General features: G+C 41.6%; 1 protein-coding gene across 1 annotated transcript; it reads right to left on the bottom strand.

Moving 5' to 3' along the window:
• Window positions 1–342: 342 nt before the first annotated feature.
• Window positions 343–22,362, bottom strand: sema3b (sema domain, immunoglobulin domain (Ig), short basic domain, secreted, (semaphorin) 3B). The gene is made up of 17 exons (XM_072449387.1): window positions 22,105–22,362; window positions 19,715–19,872; window positions 18,810–18,872; window positions 12,460–12,579; window positions 12,289–12,382; window positions 12,064–12,183; window positions 10,475–10,617; window positions 10,286–10,400; window positions 9,271–9,340; window positions 8,811–8,955; window positions 4,703–4,922; window positions 4,534–4,625; window positions 4,010–4,051; window positions 3,737–3,894; window positions 3,050–3,105; window positions 1,837–1,976; window positions 343–1,088 (listed from the first exon to the last, which is right to left on the bottom strand). The coding sequence occupies exons 1-17, from the start codon at window positions 22,265–22,267 to the stop codon at window positions 555–557; spliced, it is 2,433 nt and encodes an 810-aa protein (XP_072305488.1). The 5' UTR covers window positions 22,268–22,362; the 3' UTR covers window positions 343–554.
• Window positions 22,363–23,341: the final 979 nt, after the last annotated feature.

Genomic DNA, 23,341 nt, shown 5'->3' with positions numbered 1-23,341 from the left:
ATGATTTATAGACATAAAAACAGCTCACGAGATCTTCATAGTTATAGTTTTGATGTTACAAATGTTGCAAATTTGAAACCGAATGTTTTTTGTGAGGCTCAGAACCAAAGCAACAGTGTTATAACCTGGTTAAACGCTTAAGAACAATGTGTGTCCTTTAACAACGGTTTATGAAAAATATTTGCCAATTAATATTCACATTAATCATATTGATATTTTTAGTGAATCAAATACCATCTGTTACAACCGGTTAAATGGTTTGGCAGACATATTACGTTGTAGATTTAGTGTGTTTTTACTTCCTTGAGGCGGAGGATGAGATTATGTTTTAAGCGACAGTGTGTAAAATATATTAGACTTGTGGTTGTCATAAAACCTCAATATTTTCCAGAAACTTGATATATTAGTTGAAAATACCACTATGTGACAGCAGAGAATGTAAGATTCTAACGGAGAAAACATTGTGTCCAGCCCTGCCTCTCCTCCACAGTCTCACTCTTGAGTTCTGTCTCAGTCTCTGCTTCTGCCTATTGTCTCTCCCCGCTCTCTCCCCTTCACTCCCCGGCCGAGCGGGGCGTGCGTGGGTTCGTTTTCCCCTCGTGCGTTCTCCTGTTCCTGCCTTTGCGGATCTCCTGCAGATGCTTCCACTTCTTATTATTGGGCCTGTTCACTGTAACCTGTCCCGCAGCGCCCCCTGCAGGCGGTGCGGCTGGTTGGTCTTTGCCTACATTTCCCACAATGCCTTTCTCTGTCTGCTGGTTGGCGGCCTGTTTGCGCGCCCACACCTGTTCGCAGATCTGGTCCACGGTGCTGAGGTTGGGGTGGTCCACGAGCTGCATGAAGTCGCGGTACCACAGCTTTTGATTGGTGGAGGGGAGCGCGTGGGCGGGGTTCGAGGCGCGGGGGTCCAGTTTGGAGGGGGGTTCCTGGGGGGCCGCGGAGGGGACGACCTCGAGGGTGATGCCGAGCAGGGTCTGGGTGAAGCCGTGCTCCATGGCGTGGCACTGGTACAAGCCGACATCTCGTTTGAGCACTCTGCGGATCAGCAGCCCCCGGTCTGTCTGCAGGAGGCGGTCGTCCAGACGCACCTGAGGGTCACACACAACACTGTGAAGATGCTACACTGACAGAGTCCAGCCCTTTTAGATGATACAAATATGTTCTTTATGGAGTGTCTAACAAATGGGCAAATATTTGTTCAGAGATAATAACTTTAACCACTGCTGCTACAACAAACAGCAAGATGCATTTGTGTTTTCTTTTAAACCAGGAGAGCCCAGAGGGGGGCCTTCAGTGGGGGGGACTTCAGTGGGGGGGCCTTCAGTGGGGGGCCTTCAGTGGGGGGCCTTCAGTGGGGGGGACTTCAGTGGGGGGGCCTTCAGTGGGGGGCCTTCAGTGGGGGGCCTTCAGTGGGGGGGACTTCAGTGGGGGGGCCTTCAGTGGGGGGGGCCTTCAGTGGGGGGTCTAATTTGTCCCGAAAAGTGGTGCTTAACTTTGTAAGAAGTAACTGTTTAGCCGTGTGCCTCCTCAGTGTCCAGTGGCTGTGATCAGTTGTGTTTTCAAAGTTTGCCATCTTTGTCTTCCTGACGCTGGTTTGGTCTAAATATCTACTGCTGACACTGACAATGAGTTTGTGTGCTAGTAAAGTGCTAATGTAGATGTTATGTACTTTTATTAGATGCTCCAGTGTTTAGTTGTTCACTCTGCTTCTTTGCTGCTTGAACTAACTTAACCCAGACATACATTTTCTCTTCACATTCATGTCGCAGACTGTGTGTCATTCTCTTATGTACTCATGTGGAGGGCTGTAACATCTCTCTTTAGGGCGTGTCTCACCTCTTCTCGTTGGCTCTGGGGCGTTCTCTGATAGGTCCACGTGACCTGAGCTTGCAGAGATTTTGGGATGCACTCCAGGAACGTGCTGCTGCCGTCCACACCGTACAGCTTCTTCTCTGAGACGCGGTGCTTGTGGTGGTCTATAGGGGGCAGCAGAGGGCAACATGTTAGATACTGCTACAACTGTTGGTTAGGAGAGGGGAGGAAAACACAACAGTAGAAAACATCACTTAAATAAGAGAACTTAACATATTGGCCTTTCCCCTTTTTCTACTACATCTACTGCAGCAATGATACAAAGGTTCTGCATGTTGTATGACATTTTACATTTAGCAATCAGCAAAATAAAATGATCTAATAAGTTCGCAAATGCTGTTTATGACCCATGACATTACCACCACATCACTATTATTGTATTAGACAAAGGATATGATAATGTTTAATTGATACGAAAGCAAATTGCTGTCATTGAGTTAAAAAAAAGTTCAATTCTACATTATTTTAACAGGAAAACTACATGTAATCACAATACTTTATAATTTTTTTACAAGATAAGTATTATGTTATTACAAACTATGCAATAAATCATGATAAATTAATTTATATTCAAATGGCAGCAATACGCTTCCATACATTTAATAGTTCTCCACTGAAACCTTCAGCCAAGTCTGATATTCTTCTCTGTTATAATATTAACAAACACTATAATAGCCACACTATTAATTAATACAAAGTAATTAATCATAGCATTACTTTTTTTTCTGCATAAAACAATCAACATCTTTATAAACCGCTTTTTATTGCAGCTTTGGTCCAGTTCCAAACTTTAACACGCTGACCACTTGAAGTCACAATGTGTAAACTATGTGTAACGGCCCAGTGGAACCTGACACAGTGTGGCAGTACTGTGGGGTCAAAGGTCAGTGGGCTGAAAAATGGGTCTTTGTTCAGATTAACGTGTTCTCAGCCACAAAGAGTTCACAGTTTCCTCAGGACTTCACCAGAGACGCAGTGTTCTGAGTCAGATCTGATACAATCATGTTCTGCATTGACTTAATGTGTCATGCAGTAAATACACAGTCACATGGACAATACAGGATATACACTAAAGTGAGCTGAGCAATACTGATATGATTTACAGTAAATAGTGTTCTCAGAGCTATTACCATCTCGTCCACACCACTGTGGTGGTTCTTTACAGTCCACGTCTTACCTCCAGAGCAGAGCGTGTTGGGGTCTCCGTTCCTCACATCCTGCCGTCGGAAACGTCTGGAAAAAGACACAATCCTGGTCAGAAGTACCTCGCTGCAGGAGTTTATGAGGAAATAGAAAGGTTTGGCACCATTTATAAGCTAAGGTCAGCTTAATTTACAAAACACACTTTATTTACCATATGTTTTACTGTATATTCTGTTATAATCTAAACTAAACTCTGATATTGTGTTTTTACAGGTTGTTAGTATGAAACTATAACATATGTGCTCAAGCCTTGAATGCAGGACAATACAGGATTACCCAAACATGCATGAATCAATCAAAGTACAACTTTAAGTTAGCTAATGATGAGATAACACCATTATAGTAAGATTAGAAGCTCATAAAAGTTCATTTTACATAATATGCTCCTTTAAAAAGCTCAAATTGGCCTTATCTAAAGGGGAGGAGTTATAGTTGAAACTTGCCCTACCCTTATTTACAGTCGTACAGTTACACACACTTACAGTTTGGGTTATTAAGGCCTATTAAGGTCTGGCCACCTCCACCTCAGAACTGTCTGTGTCTCATTAGAATTGGTCTTATGAGGCTATTGTGCACTGAGGAGAGGTTGCATCTTAAACCCTGTTCCTGTTTAAAGAACGGGTTTTGAGTAGTAGTTGTGGTCATAGTAGTAGTCTATTACCTTTTAGTATTGGGTAAGTATCGTGTACAGGAGGTCCCGTCCCAGGCGCAGTACGGGTCCCGGGCCAGGCAGCACTCTGCACAGGCCTTTCCATAAACACTGCAGCGATGGAGAGGCACCTGAGCCAGACCAGTGTCTGAGCCCACATACAACTGTTGCTAAAAACACAAAACACAATATTCAATATTCATCTATATGATTTGTAATCTCATCTGTGTTCATTAATATGCAGAGTGTCCTGACCAAAATAAATAATGACAGTATGAATCTTACCCGCTTAGAGGAGATCTGCATGTTGATGATTGCTGAGTTGTCCTGGAAGGAACAAATAACATCTTAAATAAGAAGTTGCAGCCAGTGGTGGATGTACTTTTTTGTTACTTAGGTAAAAAGTAAAACAAAAACTCAAGTAAAAGTATCACATAAGAAAAGTAAAAGTATTGAAGTACCCATTTAAAATGTGCATTAAGAGTAAAATGGGAAAATATACACTCAATTTTGACAACTATCAAAGTGTGTTTTGATAATGAATTGTGCAGGTTTTCCATCTAATTTTTGGGTAATAATTATTTTTTACTATTTTGTTTCCACTTGAACTCAAAACCTTTAGGCAGAATGTCATCATGAACAAGCTCAAAACATAAGTAAAAACACATTCAGTCAAATGTAGTGAAGTAAAAGTAAAATGCACTTATATAGGTATCTGCACTTTACTTTAATTCAGTACTTTTACGTTTGCACTTGTGTTACTTTTCACAACTGGCTGTAGCTGTATTCTAATAGAAGTGCGATCTAACCTTAAAAACCTCCAGCTCCTCCAGCAGCAGCTCTTCCATGTTGTTCCAGCTCTCTTTAGGAACACTGATTACCTTTAACACCGTCCCTTTGTCTGGTAAAACAGAAACACGGATCACATTTTGAGATTATACTTATTAAACTGTACGATCCAAACTCCAGCCGATGTACCTGTCCCGATGAACATGACGTCGTACTGGCCGTCCGCAGCGTTGACCCGGTCCATGGCTAACTGGGTGAAACTGTAGTCCACGTTGGTCCTGACGAAAACTGGTTTTCGGTTCAGAGGGTAGACCGGGTTGTACATGAGCGGGTGGTGCCGGGCGAACTGGATCACCTCGTCCGGGAACCCTTTGGTGGACTCGAAACTGCCAAAGGTCTTACTCGGACACTGGACAAAACAGAGAGAACATGAAGCAGGACAAAGAATGAACACATGATGGTGTTACGGTCCTGGGGAAAATATTCTGGATGGATTAAAATAAAGTCAAATAATGCTTTCTTATTTGATATGCCTTATTTGATCATACTATATTTTATTATGACATCGCCAAAGTAAGTGCCCAGTTTGTGAGTTTTGTTCTGAATCTAAAATGTAAGAATAATTTAGGGTTAGAATAAAATACATTGTCAGTCAGCCCTAATTATGGTTTTGTAAATGTATGTTTTTCATTTCAAAACCTTAGCATTGGCACAAGTTGTTAGTTACCATGGTAAGTTGTTGCGTGGACTGTGTTTTGAACTTTAGAGCTATAGCTGCTGCATGAACACGCATACTTCATTTTGAACTGAAATGATTATGTAAAAATGTGCTGATCTTGAAGGTGCACTGTGTAACTTTTGTGGTGAGAGTCCACCACCTGCTTGTCTCCATGGAGAGGTTATTGCTTTGCCAAGAGCTGTCGACAATATGACTTTAACTTAGAACTAATTGAATGTTTAATGTCTTCCCCTGTTATATCGTTTGAAGTGCCTGTCGCCTCCTCCTGCTGTCTCGGTGTAAAAACAGACTTGAAACGCCAACTTCAACTCGTAGTCAACTATGTGATTATACTGCCTTATTTCAATAGAAAATATGTAAAGTAAATAAAAACTGGTTTGTTCTCTGACGGTGTATTTTAGCTCTATTGCTGAAATTACATAGTTAACTTTTAATTTCTTCATGGAAACAAGCAAGTTGTGACACCAAGTCAGTTCTGTGGAGAGGCGACCCTGCTCTCAGTAAGAATACATGTTTTTGAAGGTATTTTTGACCAACAAAACACCCTTGGAATACACAAATGGTAGACATACTGTGGCACATTCCAGAAAAAGCAATAGCATCTTTATGGAGAAAATCCTCCAGCAGAAAAGTTACACAGTGTGCATTTAAAAACAAAGAGGAGAGAAAACACCTCATGACATCCTCAAGTGGAACAGAGCATTTTAAGAGCATTGAGAAGGAGACACTGAATCTGCTACATGTAGGACTAAAGCAGAACACAACTCAACATTAAAACACGGTTAAAAGTGATGCTAATCTATAAAATATTCAATTCTTGTTACAACTTTGGGGTCAGACATTCCACAGCTCCACACAGAAGTCTTTGTTATGCTGAAATCCTAAATGAATGGGTCAATTAGAATAGAAGAAAAAAGACACTTCACTCTCACAGAGCAGTATGTCTCAGCTGAATAAAGGGCTGTGATTGGCTGTTGTTCCCCTAAAGCTGCATTTAATGACATTAGTTCTGCTGGTTAATCGCACACTTGCACAAAGAGGGCCGCGGGGCGTTCAGGGACTGGACACAGGAGATAAGAACCATTTAAACCAGGACTGGAAACAGTTTGGGTGAGTACTGGGATCTGTGGTCTAAGGAGGTCTGGGCTGAGTGGTTTTAAGAGCATGTGTTGGTTCTGGGTTCTGTGTGTGGAATAAAAAAAACGAAACTTAAACAATTTCTAAAACTTCTATAATATGGTTACTTCAAAACTGTTCAGCAATGTCGAATGCAAGTCAAGGAGAACAATCATTACACTACACCAAATGCTTTATTTCGTTTTTTGATGTATTCTTATTACAGGTGTGCTTGTTTTAACCCATCAAATTTAACCTAAAATGTATCTATTTCACTCAGATCTTTTCCCTCGACCAACAGAGAAGGAATCACCTGTTTTTAGCAGCGTTCCAAGGCATTTTTTCAAGTCGGAGGTGGGAAATGCCCCAGTTACCAGTTTCCTGGGAGGCACCATACGTCTTACCCATGGAAACAATGATGTGTGCATTTGGTTAGACTGGGAATTGAACCATAAACCCATTAGCCTAACTCATTAACATTCTGTTACACTGTTGCCGAACAGTAGTGCTACTGTGTACATTTATGTGGCGATTACCAATCAGAGGTGGCCACCCCATTACTTATTTGCTTGCTTTTCGTCATTTTCAGACACCAAACTTAATGATTAATATATTTTACAGTGTAACAGTACTCATCCAGACAGTTACAATCACACTTGTCGAGTAGTAGTTTCCCCAAATACTTTTTTAGTCTCACTTGAGGAATACCTTGTTCTTTTATACTATATTTTAACTGTCTTCTTGAGTAAAATCTACTCCGTTTCAACACACTATTGTGATAAAATGTTAAAAATAGGGCTTGCTGCATCAAATGTGAACTCTTTGTCTACCTCTGACCACATCTGAGCGAGCGAGTGAGTAAATGCACTTAAATCCACCTCTTTTGCTGGTCAGAAACTTAACATTGGTGCCATTAAGTCTTTGTTGTGTGTTCAGAGCAAACATCTCGAGTCTGGGCGAACTCAAAGACCAATAACACTTCAGCGTCACTTTAACGTCTGTCTGAACTCACACTGCTCCGTCCTCATGCACCACAGACACATCCTCTTCTCTCACATCAAATACCTCCATTTCCCCCTTCACATCCATCACTCTGACTGGTTTAAATGTTTGTTGAATTAATATAAAGTAGGATATACCACTGAAAACCACTGAAAGTAAAAATCTATAGTAATTTTAGTTAAAACACACCATGTTTTAGTTTTAATGGTGATTTTATTGCTATGCCTGGTCTGTTTCATAATATGACACATTTATCCAGCATTTATTTCATGACAGGTGTTTTTGTAGGTTGCAGTCACATGGCATAACAAAATTCTAATAACATTCTGAAAATAATGTATATATTTTTCTATTTATATGGTTCATTTATTCTATCTATTTATTCGATTCACTTATTTTAGGTTAGGACTTAAGACTTTATCATCCCCAAGGGGAAACTATCTTTCATGAACACAGAACTCATTTGACAGATGTACAAACAGAAAAAACAACAATAGACATATTACAGAGTACATGCAGCAAAGCCAGTAGTTCAGAAATGTAATATCCGAGTGGATCAGGCGTCTTCTAAAGCGGGCCCTCCTGCACCTGAGCGCCCTGGACCCTCAGGCTGACTCATTTTATACATATTTATGTCCTACTTTTATCCTACTTCTAATCCAAATGGGTATATATGCCATTTGATATTCTTTTTCTTAGCTTCTACTCATTTATCAGTTTTGCGGTGGTCGACTGTGACTGCTGGGCCCTGGCTCGTGGGCCCTGGCTCGTGGGCACTGGCTCGTGGGCCCTGGCTCGTGGGCACTGGCTCGTGGGCCCTGGCTCGTGGGCCCTGGCTCGTGGGCACTGGCTCGTGGGCCCTGGCTCGTGGGCACTGGCTCGTGGGCACTGGCTCGTGGGCACTGGCTCGTGGGCCCTGGCTCGTGGGCACTGGCTCGTGGGCCCTGGCTCGTGGGCCCTGGCTCGTGGGCCCTGGCTCGTGGGCACTGGCTCGTGGGCACTGGCTCGTGGGCACTGGCTCGTGGGCTCTGGCTCGTGGGCCCCCAATGAGGGTTTTCCGTCTCATCTCTCCTCTGGGTCCTGTGTCTGTGGGCGACTATCTGCTCCTGGTGCAGATGGCTCCCCTGATGTTTCTGATGGTTCATCTGTACTCAGCCTCATGTTTACCCAAGACTTGTTTTTAGAACGGTTTGATCTTTTTTTTGTAGTATTAAGTCATTTTATATTACTATTTAAGATGTCCAAATATAACATAATGATCCTCGGGTGTCATAGTTGTGGTACATTAGTTGAACTTTAATGTAGATTAGAATGTTTCACTTTTTATCACATAATGCTGAACTTATTCCTTCTCTTATCCATCCTCACCATGAACAAACCATGAATCATGTTGCAATTATATTGCTCTGCACTGTAGTAAAAGTATTTCCGTGCACGTACCATGCCTGGTCGAGGGTAGGGCACTTTTCCTTGGAAGGGGATCCATTGGTAGTTGGGTCCCTCTTTGTGAGCGAAGGGCCCGAGGAAAGCTCTGCGGATGTCGTTCATGGAGTAGAGACACACGGCCGAGCCTTTGAACACACTGCTGCTGGGACACATGTAGTTGTGTTAGTTGTAAAGTTTGAATTTAAAGTTTAATACAGCAAATGACATAGAAATTATGTACTATAACTAAAACTAATCCAAGTTTTCAGTAAGAGTGCACTAAAGAAGAAAGAGTGGGTAGTACAATCCCAACACTAACCCAGGATTAAACCAAGACTCAAAAAGAATCTCAAAAGCTATAATTGAAATTGGTAAAACAAATATACATCCAGAGAAACACCAGAACTAAACCAGGTCTAAACCAGGATAAGTCAGTTAGTTGCACATGTGTTTTTTGTATGTGTGTGATTCCGACCTGGAAGTAGAGAAGACCGTGTAGACCAGAGGGTTCTTCCTGTCCCTGGTCTGGAGCAGGAAGACGTCTCCTGAGGGCACAGTAAACACAGGGTCAGGGGTCAGAGGTCTGGGGTCAACAGTAGGATAAACACAGCCCTGGGGTCGTCTGTGATCTGGTTAAAGAGGTCGCGCAGGTGAGTCTCTCGGGGACACATTCCTGTAATGATTAAGCCACACTGACGGACGGACAGGGCAGAATTAATGTTCGATACTAACAGGATTTCATATGTACAGTATACGAGTTAACACAATACAAGACATCTACAGTGTGGCCACAGGGGAGTCTGGTTGTGCTTGGTTGAGTTCTAAATCAAGATTAAATCAGATCTCAAACCGTGTCTGAGTCTGGGCTGCACCAGGTCTAACCAAGAGCAAAATATACTACATATACTACATATACTATACCACAGCAAAAACTGAACTGAACTAGGACTGTGCCAGGACTGAACCAAGACTACACGAGACCAAGACAAAATAAGGACTAACTAACCAAAGCAAGACAAAACCACGGTTCAGGGTTCACTTGAAGTTATTTGGTTCTAAATTGAGAACCATTTTACGCCTGAAATGGACTTGGTTTTGTCCTGTACAAGTCCTTGTTTAGTCCTCATCTAGTCCAGGTTTAGTTTTGGGTATAGTCCTGGTTCAGGCCCAGGTTTTATTTGGTGAATGTGCAAGTGCGAACACATCCTAATAAACAGGGCAAAAGGAAGTCTAAACAGGACTGAAATGGAATGAGGTCCAAACATGGATCTATTATGTTATCGGGTCCAAACCAGGTCTAAATCTTGGACTAAACCAGGTCTAAACCAAGATTAAAGGTACACTTGACAAACATGGAGTATGTAGTCAATATATACACTCCTTTTCAGGTTAAGTGACGTGTGTTGAAAGATAAAGGTCACACATGTAATTGTAAATCCAAACCGTGTAAAAGACTGTTAAATAATGAATAATGCTTAAAAGTTTCTTACGGAGTTCATCAAAGTAGGTGTCACTGCCGTCAGCTCCAGGAACAGAACAAATCAGACGAGTTTTCAGAAACGTGGTCCATTTGTTCACGAGGCTCCTCTGTCCTCCCAGGTCGTTCTGAAAGTATACACGGCAGAATATAGATTTGAAAAAGTGTTTGAATAAGATCCTTCTCTTCACACGTGTCTTACTCGACAGAGCTGTCCGATGCGAGAGTACGAAGATTTGCCAATGCCCTGAGCCTCCACTGCCGTCTCCCGGAAGAAGAAGAACACTTTATCGTCGTCTGGATTCTCACTCTCAGGAACCCAGAACGAGCCGATGAACTTGGGCTCTGAGGAGAGAAAACACCAGAAAGAAGAACAAAGTCTGAGTATTGAAGCAAATGTGTTGTATGTAGAAGTATTATTTAGTTGTAGTCTTAGTTGTATTATTTAGTTGTAGTCTTAGTTGTAGTCTTGGTTGTAGTCTTGGTTGTATTACTTAGTTGTAGTCTTGGTTGTAGTCTTGGTTGTAGTCTTGGTTGTAGTCTTGGTTGTAGTCTTGGGTGTAGTCTTGGTTGTAGTCTTGGTTGTAGTCTTGGTTGTAGTCTTGGTTGTAGACTTAGTTGTTGTCTTGGTTGTATTATTTAGTTGTAGTCTTGGTTGTAGTCTTGGTTGCATTATTTAGTTGTAGTCTTGGTTGTATTATTTAGTTGTAGTCTTGGTTGTAGTCTTGGTTGTAGTCTTGGTTGTAGTCTTGGTTGTAGTCTTGGTTGTAGTCTTGGTTGTTGTCTTGGTTGTATTGCTTAGTTGTAGTCTTGGTTGTATTATTTAGTTGTAGTCTTGGTTGTAGTCTTGGTTGTAGTCTTGGTTGTAGTCTTGGTTGTAGTCTTGGTTGTATTGCTTAGTTGTAGTCTTGGTTGTATTATTTAGTTGTAGTCTTGGTTGTAGTCTTGGTTGTAGTCTTGGTTGTAGTCTTGGTTGTAGTATTGGTTGTAGTCTTGGTTGTAAGTCTTGGTTGTAGTCTTGGTTGTAGTCTTGGTTGAAGTCTTGGTTGTAGTCTTGGTTGCATTATTTAGTTGTAGTCTTGGTTGTATTATTTAGTTGTAGTCTTGGTTGTAGTCTTGGTTGCAGTCTTGGTTGTAGTCTTGGTTGTAGTCTTGGTTGTAGTCTTGGTTGTAGTCTTGGTTGCAGTCTTGGTTGTAGTCTTGGTTGCAGTCTTGGTTGTAGTCTTGGTTGTAGTCTTGGTTGCAGTCTTGGTTGTAGTCTTAGTTGTAGTCTTGGTTGTAGTCTTGGTTGCAGTCTTGGTTGTAAGTCTTGGTTGTAAGTCTTAGTTGCAGTCTTGGTTGCAGTCTTGGTTGTAGTCTTGGTTGCAGTCTTGGTTGCGGTCTTGGTTGCGGTCTTGGTTGCGGTCTTGGTTGTAGTCTTGGTTGCAGTCTTGGTTGTAGTCTTGGTTGTAGTCTTGGTTGTAGTCTTGGTTGTAGTCTTGGTTGCAGTCTTGGTTGCAGTCTTGGTTGCAGTCTTGGTTGCAGTCTTGGTTGTAGTCTTGGTTGCAGTCTTGGTTGTAGTCTTGGTTGTAGTCTTGGTTGTAGTCTTGGTTGTAGTCTTGGTTGCAGTCTTGGTTGTAGTCTTGGTTGTAGTCTTGGTTGCAGTCTTGGTTGTAGTCTTGGTTGCAGTCTTGGTTGTAGTCTTGGTTGTAGTCTTGGTTGCAGTCTTGGTTGCAGTCTTGGTTGCAGTCTTGGTTGCAGTCTTGGTTGTAGTCTTGGTTGCAGTCTTGGTTGCAGTCTTGGTTGCATTACCGTTGAGCCAGCGTGAGTCGTGCTGCTCTGTTCTTATTGAAGGTCTTTTGCCCAAACTCCTGAAGATGGTGAAGTCCCGCCCCATCAGGTCTGTGGCCACTCCTGCGTACAGCTCGTCTCCTAGCAACGGGAACACATCACCATGAGAAGGACAGAAAAGACTATTCACAACAACAAACAACAAAAGCATCTCTCTGTGATCTAAGCCTCAACACTGTCCCTCACCCACGAGGACGGAGGCGGCCTGGTGTCGGGGGTCGTACGGACTCTTCCCTTTGCCGTCCTCCACTTTAGACGGGTCGATCCGGAACACATGGTCCTGGAAAAACACCAACACAGTCGTTCAGAAGTGCTGCAGGATTTGTGACGTCGTCGAGTTCGATGTAGATGCCGCACCTCCATCCTGTTCCCGACCTCCACGAAGGCGCAGGTGGGGTGGAAGGCCCCGGTCCCACAGGCGTACAGGTGAGTGCGGTTGTAGTGGTGCAGCAGCTTCACGTAGTTCACGCAGTCGGTCTGGAACACACGCACAAGAGGCGGTCACGTGGTGCGGTGCTGTCGGGCCGGCGCTGGTGGTGTTTGTGCGGAGTCAGTGCAGTGGACAGATTGTAGTGAAAACAGATCCGCAGTTATGTCCGGAATTTATATCAGAGAACACAAGACAGAGGCCGCACCCGAACTGAACCAGGAGCTAACCGGGACTCACTAAAGTCACGGTCGATTTACACAGACACGACGGTATCGTCAGAAGAAGAAACAATACATCTTGGTTTGGTTTGTCTAACGATTTCCTGTTTTATGGCAGGAAAAGAAAATAAATAAGGCTAATTCTGCCAAGTGAGCAGATGTAGGTAGAGATTGTACGTAGTATGTTTACTGGTAGTTTGAACAAATATTCCTCGAGAAGAAGTACAAAGTAGTGGTCCAAGAAATGATTCAAGCAAGAGTGAAAAGTAGTGATCAAATAATTCACAAAATCTGGTACTTTCAAAAGAAACACAAATGAATTCACCTGTTAAAACTCACATTTCCTTGATTTTAACACTATTTTCATGTGAAGTGTCTTTGAATGATTTAAGTTTTGTGGATGTCAAGTACCTCTGGGGCTTGCAAAGAGCCTTAAAGTATTATTCTTTTTTATTATATGCTTAAGTAAAAGTATTGTTTCCCTCTAAAACATATTTGTCAAGTAGGAGTAAAAGTATAGTGCCTGAAAATGTCCCCACAACAATAAAAAAGGATAATACATTAAAACAATCTCCATACCTTCATGCTAATGCTTTGGGCCTGGTTGGTCAGTGTGGCCTCTGACCAGTGTTTCTGTGACCAAACTTTAGAATCAAACAAAAGAAACAAAAACTTCCCCAAATAAAACTTCAAAGCGCTTCCTGTGGCACTTTGACCTGTGACCTCTGACCTTTGTGCGGGTCATCTTTAGTATTGAACCAGTGGATCAAATCCGAGCCGGACAAGCTCAAAGCCACTCTCACTTTCCAATCATTAACACAGGGTTCAGCATGTCACAGTCACATGCAGGATTTAAGCATTCACCCTTTCATCATTCATTGTTAAAGGGGATGTATCATGCAAAACCCCCTTTAATGAGTTTTTCACCCTGTTATAATGGTGTTTCCTCATCATTAACTTACTCTGAGTTTATTCCTGCATGTTTGAGTGATCCTGTTTTGTCCTGCAACTGAGGCTTGGGTGCTCAGAAAATTCCTGTTTTCACCTACCCCCTATCCCCGCCCACATCCCCCATTAGAATGATGCGTTTTAAAATGACGATGCTGCTTGTTTTTGTGGCCCGTAGGCTTTATCAGACAGGAGAGAAAAGTGAGACATGGGGGGTGAGAGACGGGAGGACATACAGTAAATGTCAGAGTCGGGAGTCAAACTCACGACACTGCACCTTGAACCTTAGTTACACGTGCTGTGCCTTAACCGCTCGACCAACGGGCAGCACAACAAAGAGGCTTGGTAGGCGGGGCTTATCAGTTATAACAGAAAGTCAATGGACCTGTTTCTATTACTTAGTTAATTTAGATCAATATGAATATTTACAAGGATTTTTTCAGTTAAGTTACCTCACAAAAAAAAAAAAATGTTCTGTCTGTTCGTAATTTCATCATAATTTCTTACAGTCCCGTGCAAGCAACCTTTGAAATCAAAAATTGAATCAAAGTTCAAATAATTAACAAAAATGTATTCTGTCCGTGCTCTTTTCTAATGGGAGATGCGGAACCTTTTGAGACTTTCTTACAAATAGTTGTGTTAGTTGATAGGCTTAAACTATTATCTGTTAATTAACAATTAGCAAACGACGACCCACCAACGTGACATCACCTATTATATTTCACTAATTTCTTACATTACATTGATTCATTATCGGCGTTTCTTGCTCACAATAATGGCAATTAGTCAATATTGAAATCCTACATATGTTTTTGGTACATAGAACATTCCTACCACGTTTGTAACGGTTTGACAGTATTGTTTGATCCAGGAAACAATACGACTGATTCAGAGCAATGGAATGTGAGGACTTTATTTCAGAACTGGACTTTGCTCTTCAGTCTTATAGAAACACACCTAACACGTCCTGGATATCGACCGTACGAATAATCTCTCTGGACTCAGGAGCAAACCAGCCTCTAAATCCTTCCTCTATCCACGTTTCCCGTTGATAATATGTGATTAAAATGTACTCTGGGTCTTATCATGCTCCAGAGAGGACAGTAAAAGTGCACAGGGCAGAATGAAGGTTGCTTTTACGTGTCTGAGTGAGTTTCCTGTAGGAGGTGAATGATAGGGAGAAGCCCAGTGTCTGTGGGCAGTGCCACCGGACATTACAAGGACCAGTCCTGGATTACTCATAACATTTAGGCACCGTCAGATCGCAAAATAGCCGGTTCGATATCCGCTCGTGGCGTGTACTGTTATTGCGTCCCACGGCAAATTTGAATGCTTTCCTAGCATTTTACACAAGCAGATTTTATCCGGGAGAATCAACCAATGGTGCGTGATTTAGGTTGACGAGGAAAACTGAAAAACATGGGGGAAATGAGACTAAACCAGACTCAAACCAGACTCAAACCAGACTCAAACCAGACTCAAGGAACCTCCATTGGTCCATTGGATGCAGATATTTTCTCTGTGTGACCAGTTTGAGCCCCAATCACATAAACCAACACCCCATTATCTATGAACTGGAGCAAACACCGAACAAAAGTTGAAGCCAAAATTTTGCACTAAATTATGTATTACTAATTCATATTTTTTGACAAAATCAAACATGGATTTTAATGTTATTTTTGACATAAAATATTTGAATGGAAAAGAGTTACCAGTCCTTTTTCTAGCCTGGGGTCCAAACGTTTGAGGGGGTTATGGGTACAGTAATTTCCGGACTATAAGGTGCACCGGAGTATAAGTCGCACCAGCCAAAAAATGCATAATAGAGACGAAAAAAACATAAGTCGCATTTTTGGGGGAAATTTATCACTAAATCCGTTGAATTTGTCTTCCTCTGTGTCACTTCGAAACAAACTCCGGAGGTAGAGGAAGTGCTGATTCTTCTTCTGCGTCGCTTAGAGCCCAGAGCGCCCTCTTGCAGTTGTCAGAGTGAAAATAATCAACATGTGAAATGCGGTTGCCAGAGTGAAAATAACGAATAATATCACATATAAATCGCTCTGGATTTATATATACTATGAAAAAAGCTGCGACTTATAGTCCGGAAAATACGGTAGTAATACACAATCTCAATATGAAAGCTGGTGTATGTGCTGTTTATTTCATTTTTCAAGTAATGAATTGCTTTTAAATAGAAAATAAAAGGCCTAATTATTATAAGGTGAGACAATTGAACCAGCTGAGGTCGTCTGAGGAAGGGGAACGTCCTATACTTGGATTTAACTCGGACGTTACTTGGACTGAACAGGTCTAAGCCAGGCCCTTCTCTGTGAATGGCTCTGTGTTGTGTTCAGGTGTAATGGGACACTGCAGGTCTGATGAATGGGGCTCTTGTGTCTGCAGCTGTATTATCATTACACTGGTCTTTAGTCCTGGTTTGGTCCTGACTCAGTCCTGGGTGGTCTGGACTTGGACCTGTACTTGACTGAGGACAGGGTTCAGTGCGGCCGCTAGACTTAAAATAAAGCATTAAATTAAATGCAAGTGGCCCAGGGACCTGAAATAACCACTGTGGGTCTGCAGTGGACAGGGTTTTATTTCAGTTATGGTTTTGTAGCACAGCACAAGGACCATCATAGTATAATGAACAGTATAGAGTTTCCAAGTTCCTAGAATACAAAAAGAAAAATACTTATAATAAGATGATGTTTAAATCCATTTCTCGCCAACTGAATAAAACAACAACCCTAAAGCAGTCTATTCTTCCACTATTGTCATCACTCCACACTTCGCTAAGAACATGCTTTAGCTCAAAGTAAACGTCTCTGTTTGGGTCATAAACTATATCCTCTGTGTCACTGCTAATAACTGTGTTTGTGGAGTGGACATGACAGAAGTGCAACATCAGTTTGAAACACATCCATCAAAATAAACACAGTGTCTATCTGGACAGTCTTTCATCTGAAATCTAAATTTGGATTTGGAGTCAACATGTCCGAAGTCTGTTGCTTTATTTACAGACGTCATATCCAGACCAATAATAAGATAATAGCCAACACAAATGTGATCGCATTAACACACTTTGTAGTTAAAGAACAGTTTCAGCGTCCCGTTCATAGAAGGATTGTGCACACATGCACATACACCCAGATTAATCTAATAACCCATTAATTTTTATGAGGCTGATAAATAAAGACATTAACTTGGTCATTTACAGCGTGCAGAAACAAATGGTTGTTTCGTTTGGATGAAATACGTTTGTTACATTACCAACGAGTAAATAATGTCAATATACAAGCTCCATATTCACAGTTATAAACGTAGGATTTGTTGTGCTTAATGAACAAAACCATTTTTTAGAATTGTCATCCTATTGCGGACTGCTATATTTTGTAGAATTTACCTAACCCTTTACTGAAACTGAAAGTAAAATATGTCATTAGCACAGTTGTTCTGAATTAAAACACTGGAAATGTCTATACAGCATAGATAACCATTGACTCTTCAGTCCTATCACTATATAGCATCCTTCTCTTTTGTGATGAGCCGTGTGCCTGGGCCGGCGTGTGGTGTCTCTCATGACTGTGCACAGTGAAGGTGCTCTGTGTTGCGTCTCTGTGTTGGGTCTCTGTGTTGCGTCTCTGTGTTGCGTCTCTGTGTTGGGTCTCTGTGTTGCGTCTCTGTGTTGCGTCTCTGTGTTGCGTCTCTGTGTTGGGTCTCTGTGTTGCGTCTCTGTGTTGGGTCTCTGTGTTGCGTCTCTGTGTTGCGTCTCTGTGTTGGGTCTCTGTGTTGCGTCTCTGTGTTGCGTCTCTGTGTTGGGTCTCTGTGTTGGGTCTCTGTGTTGCGTCTCTGTGTTGCGTCTCTGTGTTGGGTCTCTGTGTTGCGTCTCTGTGTTGCGTCTCTGTGTTGGGTCTCTGTGTTGCGTCTCTGTGTTGCGTCTCTGTGTTGCGTCTCTGTGTTGGGTCTCTGTGTTGCGTCTCTGTGTTGCGTCTCTGTGTTGGGTCTCTGTGTTGCGTCTCTGTGTTGGGTCTCTGTGTTGCGTCTCTGTGTTGCGTCTCTGTGTTGCGTCTCTGTGTTGCGTCTCTGTGTTGGGTCTCTGTGTTGGGTCTCTGTGTTGCGTCTCTGTGTTGCGTCTCTGTGTTGGGTCTCTGTGTTGCGTCTCTGTGTTGCGTCTCTGTGTTGGGTCTCTGTGTTGCGTCTCTGTGTTGCGTCTCTGTGTTGGGTCTCTGTGTTGCGTCTCTGTGTTGCGTCTCTGTGTTGCGTCTCTGTGTTGCGTCTCTGTGTTGCGTCTCTGTGTTGGGTCTCTGTGTTGGGTCTCTGTGTTGGGTCTCTGTGTTGCGTCTCTGTGTTGCGTCTCTGTGTTGGGTCTCTGTGTTGCGTCTCTGTGTTGCGTCTCTGTGTTGGGTCTCTGTGTTGCGTCTCTGTGTTGCGTCTCTGTGTTGGGTCTCTGTGTTGCGTCTCTGTGTTGCGTCTCTGTGTTGCGTCTCTGTGTTGCGTCTCTGTGTTGGGTCTCTGTGTTGGGTCTCTGTGTTGCGTCTCTGTGTTGCGTCTCTGTGTTGGGTCTCTGTGTTGGGTCTCTGTGTTGCGTCTCTGTGTTGCGTCTCTGTGTTGGGTCTCTGTGTTGCGTCTCTGTGTTGCGTCTCTGTGTTGCGTCTCTGTGTTGCGTCTCTGTGTTGTGTCTACAGATGATCTTATGAAACACTGTGTGATGCAGGTCTGACCGGACACTTCACAGAAACTAAAGCCACGCTTATTACACAAACAGCTGCAGGAAATATCAACTTGTGTTTTCAGAAAGAGACCTACGTGCGCAGCTTGACGTCACTTAAGATGAGTTTGCTGAATCAGACGTGGGTGAACCTTAAGCTGATAATGCAATGTTCTTCTTTAACAATCATACTGTTATTAAGCCTGTATAGAGCTTGGATTGTGCTCTCACCCCGAGGTCATTAAAAGAATCAATACCCAGATACTGATTCTGATTTGTTTTGTTGACAACTGGAGCCATATCAGCAGTTCTTTAGGACATTGGGGCAGTGATAAGCCCAGTCAAGCCTTTTCTGTTTTTAATACTTGAAGATGATTAAACCTGTATGTAATCTATTACTCACAGTGATGTCTTTGCCTGCCCAGTTACACTCCTCCCTCCAGTCGACCGGCGCCGGCCAGTAGATCTGCAATCACAAAAGGAAAACATATATTATTTTAACGAAGCATAACCACCAAAACGCAACTGATTAAATTAATAAATAAATGAAAAAGAAATAATAATAAAAAAAAGAAAAGAAAGAAAGAAAAATAAATAATTAATTAATAAATAAATACATAGATAAATACATAAAATCAATAAAATCAATAAAATAAATAAAATAAATAAAATAAATAAAATAAATAAAATCAAATGAAATCAAATAAATGGTAATTCCTGACATGAAGTAAGCAACGTATTGTGTTCTAGATTCTGGCATTGTAAAGAGCTATTCATGACTGATGATATCATAGTTTACAGTGGCATTTCAGCTCCAATGTACCAGAGGGAACTTACTGTCCAACATTTCACAGACAATGGACTTTTGTAACATGCTCAGTGCAGTAGTGTCAGTATCCAGCCTCTAGAGCCATTACTTTATGACTACTGATAGGTGAAGTCAGTACCGGTATTGATTATCATTATGTAATTTGTGGTACAATAGCTCATCTGTTGGGTTTAATTTCACTCCTCATGTGGTTCTTTACTTGGACGACTATAGAATAAAATAAAACCACCCAAACCAACTTGAGAATAGTCTGAGACATATTTTACTAGCAGATATATACTTGTACATCAATGAAGGGGCCGTTTATCTTTTCAGAAAATCAAACTGAGCATCAACATAAAGAAAACAGGACAGGACCAAAGATTTGTCCTTGTGGAACCCCATTGGCAGGAGGAGTTGTACCGAAGTATTAAAGCCCAAAGGATTGAGGTAGGAGATACATATCAACAAATTTATCAGTGAAAAGTCACAATCTATACCTTATGTTCCTGTTTGGCGATGTTGTCCAGGGACAGTGAGAGCAGGAAGTTCTTGGCGCCCACAAAGAGCCGGCCTCTCTCTTCGTCCAAAAGTAACGCCCCGAAACAACAAGATCGGTCCAGGTCGAAACGTCGCACGCCATGGAATTGCTGCAGCTCTGGGCAGAGGGGGAAAAGATGAATTATAGATTATGAATGAAATATTTGAAGAGAGAGAGAAGAGAGAGGAGGTAGCAGAAGACATATTAGACACTGGAAGAAATGATAAAAAAAACACTAAAGACTACGAGCTGAATGAAGACCCCTCACTTAGATCCTTATGGAACTGACACTACGTTGGCTATTTCAAAGCCTTTTTATTGCAACAATTTTATTCTTCAACCATCAACAAACACACACGCAATGACACGTTTATATATGTAACATGACCAGAAAGCTGCAACTCTCTTTGGATTAATAAAGTTGTTGATTGATTTAAACATCTTGCTCTAGGACTACAATTACACACTTGAGGTTAATGATTAGACAAAGCTACAGTCAGAGTACAGTGTCATAAGATCACAGCTGTCAGTAAGAGTCCTGGGGCTTCCCGGTTTATTCTGGGATTATTTAATACATAAGATCATCACACACTCATGATGCTGAATCAGCTGCAGAACAGACAGAGTACATAACTTAATCAGCCTCAACACTGTGCTGTGATTGGAATCATCTGTTCACACGATCCTGTTATTCAGATACACAACGTTCCACTGCACCAGGGAATCAGCCACTTCAGTCTCCCTATCATATTCATTAAAGGACCTTTTTTATCGTCTTAACGTGAAAAAACAAACTGGTTCATTTTAAGTGGTCCAAATGTATTGCTCACTTCAAGGCATTCTGATCGCCATATTTATTTACAGCAATGAGTCGTTTCAAGACTTTCATAGGCCAGAGCAAAGTTACGTCAAACAGTAAAGCTAACAAGCATGCAAACAGCACAATTCCTGCTTTGCGGAGATCAAAAGGCTCTACAATTAGATGCAGACAGCACACAGCAGAGATAAAAGATGGTTATACAATATATCTGTACTGAAAAAAAAATGATTTTAATATATTACTTGAAACAACTTGGATACAGCTCCTATAACGCCATCATCAGACAGACATATCTCTGTTTTTATCACAAATGTTCAATTTCATGAGTGTTCAGCACACTACGTCCAGACTTTGAGAAAACATCTGAGAGTTTACAGAGACAAAAGATACAGTGTTTTACTAGATAGTCCCGGTTGACCCAGTTCTGGTTTATGTTTGGGGTGATGTCAGCGTTGACGGGTGGGGACAAGTAAAACTCCAAATTAATTAATTTTATGGCGAGGCTTGGTCCTAAACTGACACTTTGCAGACTGCACAACTGCACGAAAATATTGGATCTTAAATAAACCGGTTTACACAAGGCTTTTCATATCATACATGTCTTAATTAAAAGGATTCAGATTCATACAGTGACTTTAAAGTGAAAAGTCAGACTTAAAATAAGTCACGTTATTATTCATTCATTCACCAGTCACAATTGGTGGTAATAATGCTAATAATTGCATTTGTGTGCTTTTATCACAGAAGGATGGAAATGTGATGTCACCGATAATAGAGTTACCAGTAGATTTGAACGTTGTTAGCCTTCTCAAAAGCAAAAGGTTATTACCTACCTACCATTTTTACAATAGTTTTTCTTGCTCTTGATATGGACAACTGACTAAAAGCTGTAAGATAAATGGACAAACCAGGCGTCCCCAGTTGGTTCCCTGACTTCTGAGGGCATTCATGCACATTTTAAAACTTCTCCCCCCCATTGAGTTCCCGAGGACCACATGGACGCATGGACGCAACTTGTGAAGCCAGAGCTGCCTTGGAGCTGACCGGCAGAAATGTGACTGCCAATTACAACGACACCATCAGCCTCTCAGATCACCACGAATCAGAGTCAGAATAATAACAAAGCCCTACATTTTAGAGCAATCTTACGTGACCGCTTTACAGTTTGAGCATATATCACACATCTGGGAACTTGTACAGTAGCAACCGAGTCCGCCATTTTGAAAGGGGTACAACAGCACGTCTACTAGATACGATATCCAGGAAATATGAGGCCAAAATGTGGTCGTGTACCTTAGTTTGCCGTTATCGTCTAAAGAATCAAAGTATTCGTAGCTCATTATGCCGTAGAAAAGGATGCAGTCGTGCTGGTTTATATATATCGCATGCCCCTTTCAAAATGGTCGCTATGGGGAAGTCCCAGATGTGTTTTTTTTTTTTTCAGTCACCATGACCCAAACCAGAGGAAAGCATATCCATATCTGAGTGTGACATATTAAAGACAATATTTGACCAAATCCAGTTCTTACCTTTATAAGACAGTTTCATCCTGGGCGCTGAAGGAGCAGTGGAGGAGGTGGAGGAGGACGAGGAGGAGGAAGAGGAGGAAGAGGAGCGGGAAGACGAGGCTGTAGCTAATGCTAACGTTAGCATTAGCCCGCTGCAGCTCATCAGCATCATCACAGTCATCATTTTAGATCCACAATGAAGGCCAAATGTCTTGGGGTAAATTATGATCCTGAGTCTGGTTTTCAGGTGGAAACAAATTAAGATTAGCCCAGGAGATTGAAAAAAAGAAAAGAAAAAGTAATCCACAGATAAAAAAGTTCAAATTAGTTGGTAAATCCTCCAATGGTTGTAGTTGATGTATCAAATCCACAGAGAGAGCGCAGCATAATCAAACTGGGATGATTCTGAAACAAAACACAAAAAATCTTGATTTAGAAATACATTAAATGCTTCTTGTAATAAATTAGTCGGTTTAATCCCTCATTAGTCCAGGAATGATAATTTTTTTCAGATTTTTTTCTTTTTTTATTGCCATTGTCAGTGAATAAAAACAAGGTTCACAAACTAGGAGCTTTCTTCTGTGAAAAGGTGTGACATGAAACAACAATGTAATAAGCAAAATATATAAAAGATAATAATAAGGCATGAATGAAGAAATGGGATAACTAAATAAGATAAAATTAAACTATACTAAATACTGAATATATACAGTCAAAGGTAAGCTGGACAATACTTTAAATTCAAAATGTCAGATGACTTTTGGAAACATTTTCTTCAATCTTCCAAAAAAGATAGATGTAGCATACAAATCCATGTGAAAGTATGCCATTTTTCAACAACAAAACAGCAAACATTTCAGTCTATATGAACACGTTATTGCCCTTTTTCTCAACAAATTCTTGCTGTTCTGATTTGGAGAAAGTAGCCTCATTAAACCTGTTCGAGACTTTGTTGTTTAGGGTGTTTCAGAGGTGTTTCTGTATTTTCAGTTTAACGAGACCAATTCATATTCATACAAGGCCTACACGGGATAAAGGCAAGTCAAATGTAAATCTCAAATGACTTTCATCAGGATTAGCATTAGCACGGAGCCCTTGTAAGCATCTGTTTGGTTTATTTCAATAGTGTCCACACTTCTCTTCAGTGTTCTGTGTGTCGCCCATAACCACAGCCTCTGTACATTCACTGTTCCATACTGCTGTCTTTATCCACTTCTGTCAATAGCTCCATTCTGCCCATTCTGCTCCGTCTGCAGAG

Source organism: Eucyclogobius newberryi, unplaced genomic scaffold (genome assembly GCF_026437365.1).
Source record: "Eucyclogobius newberryi isolate DKJ021-1_F unplaced genomic scaffold, fEucNew1.0.hap1 SCAF_17, whole genome shotgun sequence".
Classification (NCBI taxonomy): domain Eukaryota; kingdom Metazoa; phylum Chordata; class Actinopteri; order Gobiiformes; family Gobiidae; genus Eucyclogobius; species Eucyclogobius newberryi.
The sequence above is the reverse complement of the archived record's forward strand: the minus strand, read 5'-3'. Positions and strand labels throughout refer to the sequence as shown.

Excerpts from the sequence above, each read along its gene's own strand:
- sema3b (XM_072449387.1), bottom strand. The coding sequence starts at position 22,267 with ATGATGACTGTGATGATGCTGATGAGCTGCAGCGGGCTAATGCTAACG. Across the intron at positions 19,873-22,104 it reads GATGAAACTGTCTTATAAAG|AGCTGCAGCAATTCCATGGC; the intron begins GTAAGAACTGGA and ends CCCTCTGCCCAG. Across the intron at positions 10,401-10,474 it reads GCATCGGACAGCTCTGTCGA|AACGACCTGGGAGGACAGAG; the intron begins GTAAGACACGTG and ends GTATACTTTCAG.